General features: G+C 46.5%; 1 protein-coding gene across 4 annotated transcripts in view; it reads left to right on the plus strand.

Moving 5' to 3' along the window:
- Positions 1-12,420, plus strand: part of LOC112247802 (spectrin beta chain, non-erythrocytic 1) — a 112,180-nt gene that overhangs the window by 43,718 nt on the left and 56,042 nt on the right. For all 4 annotated transcript variants that reach the window (XM_024416630.2, XM_024416628.2, XM_042310622.1 and 1 more), the window contains one exon: positions 4,309-4,460. In XM_024416630.2, coding sequence (XP_024272398.1) covers positions 4,309-4,460 — 152 coding nt within the window. The remainder of the gene's footprint in view (positions 1-4,308; positions 4,461-12,420) is intronic.

Raw genomic sequence — 12,420 nt, forward strand, 5'->3', positions numbered from 1 at the left:
TGGTGAATAACAATCTAACACAGGATGCAGTCGAAATAGTAATAGCCTTCAATTCCTACTTTATTGACTCTGTCAGTGTACTGACACAGAACCCCTCCACTGGTTTCTTGGGCTCAGTGCTAGTAAATGATGCTCAACCTGTCTTCATCATAAGGGAGGTTTCTGAGTCAAAGGTGAACAAGGTGATTAGCTCACTAAAGAACTCTAAAGCCAAAGATGTGTTTGGGCTGGACTCTACCTTTCTTAAAAACTAAAAAGAGTCACTCATTGGCCCCATTACTAAGGTCACCAACACATCTATTGGTCTCGGGGTGTTTCCAAGGGTATGGAAGTCGGCCATAATAACGGCCATCTTTAAATCAGGCGACCCTGCTGACGTGAGTAACTACAGGCCCATTAGTATACTACCTGTGGTGTCAAAGGTTATTGAAAAGTGTGTAGCAGAACAACTGATTGCCCACCTCAACATTCACATTACACTCCATGCAGTTTGGCTTCAGAGCGAAACACTCCACAAAAACTGCCAACTGCTTTCTTCTGGAAAATGTGAAGTCCAAGATGGACAAAGGGGGTGTTGTTGGAGCTGTGTTTCTGGACCTAAGGAAGGCTTTTGATACTGCTAACCATAAGATTCTCATCATAAAATTGTCCAAGTTCAACTTTTCCCCTGATGCCTTGAGATGGATGAAATCATACCTTGAAGGCAGAACTCCGTGCAATGAGCTGTCGCCCACTCTTAGCTATGACGTGGGCATGCCCCAAGGGTCAATACTGGGGCCCCTCCTGTTCAGCCTGTACATTAATGATCTGCCTTCTGTCTGTACTGGGTCTGAAGTTCAAATGTATGCAGATGATACAGTGATATACAGTGGGGCAAAAAAGTATTTAGTCAGCCACCAATTGTGCAAGTTCTCCCTCTTAAAAAGATGATGTAATTTTCATCATAGGTACACTTCAACTATGACAGACAAAATTAGAAAGAAAATCCAGAAAATCACATTGTAGGATTTTTAATAAATTTATTTGCAAATTATGGTGGAAAAAAGTATTTGGTCACCTACAAACAAGCAAGATTTCTGGCTCTCACAGACCTGTAACTTCTTCTTTAAGAGGCGATAGGGATGACCAGGGATGTTCTCTTGATGCAGTAAGTGCCTGAATTTGACAATTTTCCTGTTCTGCTAGCCATTCTAAATGTAACAGGTACTTTTGGTTGTCAGGGGAAATGTATGGAGTAAAAAATACATAATTTTCTTTAGGAATGTAGTGAAGTAAAAGTTATCAAAAATATAGTTAGTAAAGATACCAAAACACTACTTAAATAGTACTTTAAAGTATGTTTACATCACTGTAAAGTACTTTACATCTGTCACGCCCTGGTCAAAGTATTTTGTGTTTATCTTTATGTATTTGGTCAGGCCAGGGTGTGGCATGGGGTTTTTGTAATTGTGGTGTGTTTGTCTTGGGGTTTTGGTGGTGGTATTGGGAATGTAGCTTAGTGGGTTATCTAGCAAAGTCTATGGCTGTCTGGAATGGTTCTCAATCAGAGGCAGGTGCTTATCGTTGTCTCTGATTGGGAACCATATTTAGGCAGCCATATTCTTTGAGTTTGTCGTGGGTGATTGTCCATAGTGTCCTATGTGTACTCTTGGTTAGTTTGCACTAGATAGGCTGTTTCGGTTTTGATTACGTTTATTGTTTTGTGTAGTGTTCGTGTTTCTTTATTTGAATAAACATGAATCTCAATCGACACGCTGCAGTTTGGTCCGACTCTCCTTCATCACCACTAGAAAACCGTAACAACATCACTGCTATTTTGTGACGAAACTATTGGTAGAGTTGGAATCACACTGAACTTTAAATCATCACGCACTGATTTTTAACCGAAAAAAGTCTGTTTTCTGTACACACACACTGGTGAGAAAATCTGCATAAAGAAAATATGCAGATTCTAACTCTACCAATAGTTTCAAATCTGTCACCATTTGGATGGAAACCTAGCTACTTACCATAACGATTGATACTAAAACCTCTTTATACCAACAGACATTTTATAGCACAAACTAAGAATCTCAATTGGTGGCACTTAACCCCCCCAAAAAAAATATTAGTAGTATTGATTGAATTGAACTTCCTCTATTGCATCAAGGTCCTAAAGCGATCATCTGATAAAAATGGCATTGAGATGACATTGGAATCATTTAAAAAATCATGGTTGTCATTTCACATAATCAATGATGTATTTCTCTTAACCATATCCCCCTACTTGGCCCTTCGAGATACTGCAATCATTTCCCCATCAGCCCAAGGTCTCTGAAAAATGACAAACGTCCTGACGTAGCCTTGTTTTAATGAACAACCTGAAATCGTCTTTATTGGCATCAGTTTTTGTTGTTGTTAAACAGCTACAACTTTACTCTTCAACCTGTGTTAATAGTACGGGAGCTGTGTGTTTACCTAACGATAAGACCAGATGCGTTTGTGTTGCAGGAATGGGGGGGGGGTGTGAGGAATAGGTTCGACCTTCTACAATTGTTATTCTTTCGGCAAGATCGTCAAACGTGTCAAATAAATCACTCACAACAAAAAAGTCAAGAGGGCCTTAGAGTTCGTTGCAAGGTGCAGCCAGCCCTGCATGCTGCAAGGTCATCGCTCTCATTCCGTCATGTGGCAAACAAACAATCAAATCGCATGCTTACGTCTTTGCAGGGATAAGGAATGCAATAACAGGAAAATTGGGGAGGATTATAAATAAACCTGCCTTGTGTTCATGGATATGAACTCTGAGCCAGAGGGTGGGGCATTGTCCCTGTCAAGGGCCCCGAACATAAACAGGATTCCCACTTTCACTTTTTTTGAAAAACATTTTAATGCTATGGATATACCTCATTAGTCTGCAGTGGCTTTCTCCCCTTGTCTCCTCACTTTCATGCACACTGTCCTGAGAACCCAGAACAGATGGCAAACAATATGGTCGACCGTCTATCAAGCATTTGCATTCACCTGTCCATTTCCTTCATCTCAGTGGAGATGGAGAGACCAGGAGAGGAAGCCGTAAGACATTCTGCAATAGGTCTGAAGAGGCAAGGCCACCAGTCCCAATCCAGTCTAGTTGTTTTAATATCTGGATCATGAAAGGATGATGAGTTGCATGTGACAAAGCGGGCCAATCACCCACAATGACCAAAACCTCTCATATTATACAATGAGTATCATTACTGTTACTGTATATAACAACACATGGGTTCCATCATTTGCCACAATACTTAGCAACACAGTATTTATTTTGTTTACGTAAAAAGTGTTACATCTGAATGGCAGTCTTACAATCTTATTGACATTTTCAATCTAGCCTTGGGGACCCAGGGAGTACACATTTTAAATATGCTTTAGCCCAGCACTAAAACACCTTATTCAGTTAATCAGGGGATGATTACAGTAGTTGATTAGTTAGATCACTACTCTATTATTACTTCAGACTTGAAGTATTTCAAGTATTAGTATTTCAGACTTGAAATTAAAAGACCGGGCTGTATAGGGACAGTGTGAGCTGTTAACTATACTTCAATGTCTTGTTCCAGCATTAATTATCTTCCATAGCCTTAACTAAAGCTACTTTGACAAAGTAGTTCACTACATCAAAGCTATATTGGGAAAATTGTAATATCTATATCTTAAATGTCATAGATTACAAATTGCAAAACAGATCACTCTTAAAGACAAAAACGATATTTCGAGTGAGATTTAGGAACGTCTGATGCCCCACAAATGATAAAATACTGTGTATTCCATCCATATTTTCTTCTCTTTTTGCCAAAAAGTAGTGTGTTGTTCCAGTAGTTAGCTACACGGCTACATGGTCAAAAAGCAATTAACTACACGACCAAGATTTTAATTTCATCTACCACCAAGCTACTGCAAAATGTAGTTTAATTACTAGTTGAACTACATGTAGTTCACTACTCCCCAACACTGCTAATTTGGCAAACATAGGGCAGCAGGTAGCCTAGCAGTTAAGAGTGTTGGGCCAGTAACCACAAGGTCACTGGTTCAAAACCCTGAGCCGACTATGTAAAAAATCTGCCGATGTGCCCTTGAGCAACGCACTTAACCCTAACTGCTCCTGTAAGTCTCTCTTGATAAGCATGTCTGCTAAAATGTTGTTGTTTTTTTACCCCAACTCTGCTTATCCGTCATCAGGAATTCACTTGTTTCATATTCCAATTAATTTAATGACATATCACTTTGACATAGCTTCTCTTTATTTCTTCCTTCTTAATTTTATTCCCTGTCTTCTTTTCTCTCCAGATGAGCGCGAAGCGGTGCAGAAGAAGACCTTCACCAAATGGGTGAACTCTCACCTCTCCCGGGTGTCCTGCCGCATCACGGACCTGTACAGGGACCTGAGTGATGGACGCATGCTCATCAAACTGCTGGAGGTGCTGTCTGGGGAGAGACTGGTGAGTACCGTGCTACCTGGGCTTATATGGATCAGTTTAGCCTTTTAGATCACAATGAATAAGATTACATGGGCAGGGAGGACCTGATCCTAGATCAGAACTTCTACTACTTGATATTATAACCCTCCCGTGGTCCTGGGGTCAGTGTGACCCAGGTCCTGTGTGTGGAGGGCTCCCCTTTCTGCGCTCTGCGCTCGCGGGTCAGAGCGACCCAGGCCCTGTGTTTCCAGGGTAGTAGTAGAGTGTCTGCGAGTGTCTGCGAGTGTGGCGAGGTTGTGCCCGGCTCCCCGCTCTGCGCTATGTGCTCTGTCCTCGCCGCTCTGCGCTCTCGGGTCAGAGCGACCCAGCCAGCCGCTGCACAGGTCCGGACCTGTGCTCCGCTGTGTGCTAGAGAGCAGCCGAGTGTTGTAGTTGCGCTCTGGGCTCGCGGGTCAGAGCGACCCAGGCCCTGTGTTTCCAGGGCTCTGCGCTTTGCTCTCCCGAGTCAGAGCGACCGTGCCAGCCACTGGCGAGGCGTGTGCCTCTGAGCGTAGTAGAGAGTCTGCGAGTGTGGCGAGGCTCTGCCGGGCTCCCCGCTCTGCGCTCTGTGCTCTGTCCTCTGTGCTCTGCGCTCTCGGGTCAGAGCGACCCTGCCAGCCACTGGCGAGGCGTGTGCCGTCGAGCGTAGTAGAGTGTCTGCGAGTGTGGCGAGGCTGTGCTCTGGGCTCACCGCTCTGCGCTCTGGGCTCTGCGCTCTGGGCTCTGCTCTCGTGGGTCAGAGCGCAGAGCCAGCCGGCCGCTGCACAGGTCCGGACCTGTGCTCCGCTGTGTGCTAGAGAGCAGCCGAGTGTTCTTGTTGCTCGGCTGGGGGTTGGGTCGACTGCACAGGGCTACACAGGTGCGCGCAAGCGAGCCTCGAGCATTTTCGGGTCTCGGTATCCCGCGTAAGCCGTCCGGCCGGCCCTACGTATAGAGAGGATACTAATATTGTCATCGGCGCCCACCCACACCAACCCGCACACACACACACACACCCACAAAGTGACCGGCGCCCCACCCGTGCCAAGTGCGCTCTTCCCCGCAGCTCAGCGGACCCGCTCGGCTCCACCGATCGGCCATGGCCGCGCGTTTTACGGCCGCGCAGGTTCTAGAACAGATCTTGTCCAGCGTGGACCAAGAAGACTACTCGGATTGCCAGGAGGAGGAAGAGGTTTCGGAAGACGAAGACGGGGAGGAATACAACCCCGAGCGCCGCGAGGTCGACGATGCCTCTTCTCCCTCTTCTGAGGAAGAGCAGCAGCCCGAGGAAGAGCCGCCCGAGGACCGCGACGAGGAAGAGATCTCCTCGGCCCCGGACCGACGGGAGCCGCCGTTGCTGCCGAAGAACGGCAAAATCGAGTGGTCCCCCGTGGCCTACGGCCGCCACCGCGGCCCCTGGCGATCTGCCGCGCCGGGCCGGACCAGACTCCGGGCCCCACGGCCTATGCCGCGACACAGGCCCGCGACATCGCGTCCGCCTTCCACCTGTTTGTCACGCCGGCGATAGAAAGGATAATTGTGGAAATGACGAACCTGCACGGGGCCAGAAAATACGGCGACGGCTGGCGACCCATGGACGCCACGGACCTGCGCGCCTACCTAGGGCTGCTGATCCTAGCGGGCGTCTACAGGTCCCGGGGCGAGGCCGCGGCAAGCCTGTGGGACGCCGAGAGCGGCAGGACCGTGTTCCGAGCCACCATGCCGCTCAAGGTCTTTCACAGGTACTCGAGGCTGCTACGATTCGATGACCGCCAGTCGAGACCCGCCAGACTCGCCACGGACAAACTCGCAGCCATACGGGAGGTCTGGGACCTGTGGGAGGCGCGGCTGCCGGCCCTCTACAACCCGGGGCCCGACGTGATGGTGGACGAGCAACTGGTCCCGTTCAGAGGTACTGTGCTTGCGCTTGTGCGCGTGCGTGCGCGTGTGCTTACATGTCTATACAGAGCGTGTGTGACACAACGGTTGGCCCTTTTGTCTACCCCGTTGCACACGGTAACCACACTAATGTCTTGTCCCCTTTCCAAAAAGGCCGCTGTCCCTTCCGTCAGTACATCCCCAGCAAGCCGGCCAAATACGGCATCAAGTCGTGGGTGGCCTGCGACGCCAAGTCCAGCTACGCTTGGAAGATGCAAGTGTACACCGGCAAGGCGGCCGGCGGAGGCCCCGAGAAGAACCAGAGGATGCGCGTCGTCCTCGATCTGACAACGGGCCTGAGCGGTCGCAACGTCACCTGCGACAACTTCTTCACCTCCTACGACCTGGGCCAGCGGCTCCTCGAGAGGAACCTCACCATGGTGGGCACGGTGAGAAGGAACAAGGCCGAGCTCCCGCCCGCGCTGCTCGAGTCCAGGGGCAGACAGGTCCTGTCCTCCAGGTTCGCCTTCACGCCCACCGCCACTCTGGTGTCCTACCTGGCAAAGAGAAACAAGAACGTGCTACTCTTGAGCACGCTGCACACAGAGGGCCACATCAGCGATCGTTGCGACAAGAAGCCGGCCCTCATCCTAGACTACAACTGCAACAAGGGCGGCGTGGACAACCTAGACAAGGTGGTGGGCACCTACAGCTGCAGACGGATGACTGCCCGCTGGCCCCTGGTCGTCTTCCACAACATCCTCGACGTGTCCTCCTACAACGCCTTTGTCATATGGCGAGAGATCAAGCCTGACTGGATGCCTGGCAAGCGGAACAAGCGCAGGGTGTTCCTCGAGCAGCTGGGAAAGGCACTCGTGAAGCCGCTGATCCAAAGAAGGCAGCATCTGCCCCGCACCGAAGCGGCGTCAGCCCTTGTCAAAGTCCTACAGAGTGCTACGGCGGCGCCTCCTGATCAACAGCCACCACCGGGGCAAGTAAGAGGAAGAGGTGTCAGCTCTGCCCACCCAAGAAGGACTCCAAGACACACACGGTGTGCTGCAGGTGTAAGAAATACATCTGCAAAGGCTGTTCACACGCCTACTGTCACACTTGCGCACATTGGGCCTTTAGCCAGGACGGGACAGGGTGACCCGGAGGACGCGGGGACTAGACACAGTACCAGGACCACGGGAGGGTTAAGTAGCAGTTTTGCATCTATATTGCATTTTAAAAGCGTGTTATATTAAATTAAGTGCCCTTTTAATATAGACCACACGGAGAACTGAATACTTCAATTAATACGAATAAAGACATACTAAAGTGCCAAAATTCAGCATTTTGACATGTCCCTCCGTCAACCCTGTGTAATTCTAGGAAGATTTCTCCAAGTTTCACCATCATTGTAATGCCTAAGTTTGTCATTTCTGAAGATGATTTATTTCTTGTGATTACTGATTCATTTACATCTGTCCCTCGTTTTAAGGTCAGCCCTGCTACGTGAACTGAACACTCATTTTAATGAGGTGACACTTTTTTTTTTTCCCCTAAAGAAACATTGAACATCTTAATAGTCAAATCAGTGTAAAAGCTTTTCAGTTTGTTCTACTCTTTTGCAATTTTCATGGTATTTTGTGGTGGAAAACTGAGCGGTTTGAGCATAACACGTCAACCCTGTTTCCCATAGATAGACAGGCTGGAAAGGTTTTAACAATTCCATTTTTTTGGTGAAGTTTGCATTCAATTACCACTCCCTGTTGCACACAACAAGCTTCCATTCCCCCTGTCACAATGAGATTTCTGACTGATTTAAGATGAAATCGCCAACCCTGTTACATTTTTGGCACCTACTATAGTGATTTTTTTCATTTAACCTCTTGACATGGGAAAACGTGTATGATAGAATGTTAAAATTTGGTGAAATCAAATGTTTTTTGGAACTAAGTTACATTGGTGGAAAGACCCATGATACATACAGTACTGTAGCGACCCGCAGTACCCAGTGTTCATGGGGTCCGACATGCCAGTCAACCCGCTATCTGCCGGAAATGCCTGTAATGTTCTGGTGCTGGACATCCTGGTGGGGGGCTGGATGTCCTATGGGTGGTGGACCATTCTTGATACACACTAAACAGTTCATTGCGGAAAAAAAACAAGCAGTATTGCAGTTCTTATCACACTCAAACTGATGCACCTAATACCATAGACCGTTCAAAGGCACTTAAATATTTTGTCTTTCCCATTCAACATCTGAATGGCTCACATACGCCATTCATGTCTCAGTACTTAAAAATCTTTCTTTTACCTGTCTCCTCCCCTTCATCTACACTAGCTTTCATCTGAATTCACCTGGTCAGTCTGTTTTGAACATTCAGTGTATATTACTAAAGTGCAGTTATTGAAGCAGGTGGGCTGTCTGGGATTGTTTGTTGTTGCTGATGTCGGGAAAAGATTTCCACACGGTCAGAGCCATATATCATTAAAGGGTCCGCTGTCCAGACTTGTTATCGTGTACAAGGCGCCCGATAAGATATCTCACTCTATTAGAAAATACCCAACAAGGCACAACCCATAATGTAATCTAGCAAGGATACTCTATTGCAGGGGTACGCAACTCTTACCCTATGAGGTCCGGAGCCTGCTGGTTTTCTGTTCTACCTGAATTTATTGTACACACCTTGTGTTCCCTGGTCTAAATCAGTCCCTGGTCTAAATCAGTCCCAGGCCCTGATCAATGAAAAAAATTTAGTGGATATCATGACACGAGACCCAGATGCGGATGCTTGGAGTTTACGATGTTTAATAATCCAAAAAGGGAGTAGGCAAGAGAATGGTCGTGGACAGGCAAATGGTCAAATCCAGAGTCCAGGAGGTACTGAGTGGCAGACAGGCTCAAGGTCAAGGCAGGCATAATGGTCAGGCAGGCATAATGGTCAGGCAGGCATAATGGTCAGGCAGGCATAATGGTCAGGCAGGTGGGTACAGAGTCCAGAAACAAGCACGGGTCAAAACGGGGAGGACGAGAAAAAGGAAAATAGCAAAGGCAGGAGTACGGGAAAAAGGCTGGTTGACTTGGAACATACAAGACAAACTGGCACAGAGAGACGGGAAACACAGGGATAAATACACTGGGGATAACAAGCGACACCTGGAGGGGGTGGAGACGATAACAAGGACATGTAAAACAGATCAGGGTGTGACAGTGGAACTGGCTTTGAGGTCCAGAGTTGACTTTATGGGCTTTATGCCATGTGGCTATTGGGGTAATCCATGTGTGCAATTACGAACAGCAGTTGATTCTCAAAACTCAAAGGGCTTTCCCTTTTCTATTGTATTGTATTACGGTACTTGGCTGTTGTAATCCCCAACTCCTATTTTTGCATTTCCTATTGTGATAAAGGACTACAAGACAGGAATTACTTCCTCTGGGCATGCCTTGTGTCGGGTTTAATTTGTCACTTTCCTGGTCAATGTGTAACTCGATTTGAGTTTAGGCACAGCAGGTAACAGCTATTTGCCAGGTAGAGGCATGGGACCAAATAGTATTTGGAATTGTTCAATTACTTAAGCTGCGCTTGACTGACCTTTCCTGGCGCAATGTTAACAATGGAATAGTCCCAAAACTGCAAAGCCTGCCCATCTGGCACTGCAGGCAGGCTCAAGTAAAAAAAACTCCAGGTATTTGAAAGATTGTAAATACTATTTGAACCCAGGTCTGGTACCATATTAGGTTACCAGGATATTGTGCAACACATAGGAGGATGATTCGACTTGCATAGGCCCCATACCAGTGTTCTTCTGACCCTGTTATGTGTCTCTTCAGATATCATGGAAACCAGTAAATAGATCGTACTCAAGTCATGTATTAATAAGCACTGAGAAGTAGTGGTGTAGTGGAGGATAAATACACCTAAATGTCATTTACAGACCTTTTTTTATTTTGTGCGATCATTTACCCACTTACTGTGGGAAAATGTATTGAAAATATAGGGACTACTACTTTATTTACAGCTATCAGAGTTTACCCACCTATGTTTTTACCAGTACGTCACCTCTCATCAGCACTGAATATCTTTTTTGTCACTACCTAGCACTTTGTTTATGACATAATTCAAGAATCTATACATACAGAATGTGCTTACCAGCGGTTAAGAGCATTGGACCTGTAAATGAAAGGTCACTGGTTCGAATCCCTAAGCCAACTAGGTGAACAATCTGTTCATGTGCCCTTGAGCACGACACTTATCCCTAGTTGCTCTGGATAAGAACGTCTGCTAAAATGTAGAATACCCAGCTGTGTGTGTACGTACATGCATTGCATATAAAATGCAAGCCATGGTCTCCCCACATTTTGTGCATCATCTTTCAGCAATGATTAAGGAAAGAGAACCTGTAGAGACTGTAGGAATGAGGCTTCCTTTACATGATCTCATGGTCTGGTAGAAAAGTGCTTATGTCATTGTTACTCAGCTGGCGCTGCACTCCCGGCTCCTACAGAGTATAAATCTGCATCTCAAAGAGCTGCGCCATCACACAGCACACTCAGGCGAACATGTACATACACACACACACACACACACACACACACACATATATATATGCCTTAGAGGTCAGCAGTGTATTGTGCTGACTGACTCAGCAATAGGAGTTGAATAGGGATTTTGCTTTCACTCTCACTTGGGTGTCAATCAAATGGTGTTAAGATACAGTAAGTACATTTTTTAATTCTTCAATCCAAACCGTCTGTTTTCGGGGATACATTTTCTTCTTTCAACACAGTGAAAAACTAGGCATTTTAAATATTTTAAATTAAGTAAGTAGTTATGTTTTTGTTTTACACTATTGACTCAGTTTTGCTGAGTACTTCAATCCAAACGTGCCTGCTTCCAATTTTTTAAATGTTATACCCAGATAGCGGTTTTGATTGAATAGGGTTGACTTCCCCCCTGCCTGCAAAAAGGCCTAGTCCCCCCCTCTTCTGCTCCTCCAAAACCACACCTCAGAGTAAAGTCTCCACGCACATCAGAGGGCAGAGGGCTGCTTTATTGCCAGGTTACTCATTGACTTTCATCAGATTAAAATGGTCAGCTGCATCCTCTGCTTTTAGGAGGGTGAAGAAGTGCCATGTTGTGTATATAAAACCCACGTCATATACTTAAACTTGAATGTATTTGAGGTGAGCTTGAAATAGATTTAAGTTTTCACTTTTAGGACTTTTTTTGGTGGTCAGGTTGAATTTGCAACCATGATTGCACTTTTGATTTCATGTAGACTACCAGGCAATTGTAAAAGTGTGATACACTATAGAGTATATCCAAAAGTATGTGGACACTCCTTCAAATGAGACGATTTGGCTATTTCAGCCACACCCGTTGCTGACAGGTGTATAAAATATAAATATGTTGTCTCCATAGACAACATTGGTAGTATAATGGCCTTACTGAAGAGCTCAGTGACTTTCAACGTGGCACCGTCATAGGATGCCACCTTTCCAACAAGTCAGTTTATCAAATTTCTGCCCTGTTACAGCTGCCCGGGTCAACTGTAAGTGCTGCTATTTTGAAGTGGAAATGTCTAGGAGCAACAACGGCTCAGCCGAGAAGTGATAGGCCACACAAGCTCATAGAACGGGACTGGCGAGTGCATAGGGTGTAAAAATCGTCTGTCTTCCATTGCAAAACTCACTAACGAGTACCAAACTGCCTCTGAAAGCAATGTTAGCACATTAACGGTTTGTCGGAAGCTTATAGAAATGGGTTTCCATGGCCGAGCAGCCGCACACAAGCCTAAGATCACCATGCGCAATGCCAAGCATCGGCTGAAGTGGTGTAAAGCTCACCGACATTGGACTCTGGCGCAGTGGAAACGCTTTCTCTGGAGTGATGAATCACTCTTCACCATCTGGCAGCCCGACGGACTAATCTGGATTTGGTGGATGCCAGGAGAATGCTATCTGCTCCAATGCATAGTGCCAAATGTAAAGTTTTGTGGAGGAGTGGTCAGGGGCTGTTTTTCATGGTTCAGGCAAGGCCCCTTAGTTCCACTGAAGGGAAATCTTAACGCTACAGCATACAATGACATTCTATAC

Source organism: Oncorhynchus tshawytscha, linkage group LG32, assembly GCF_018296145.1.
Source record: "Oncorhynchus tshawytscha isolate Ot180627B linkage group LG32, Otsh_v2.0, whole genome shotgun sequence".
In the NCBI taxonomy this organism is placed as follows: Eukaryota; Metazoa; Chordata; class Actinopteri; order Salmoniformes; family Salmonidae; genus Oncorhynchus; species Oncorhynchus tshawytscha.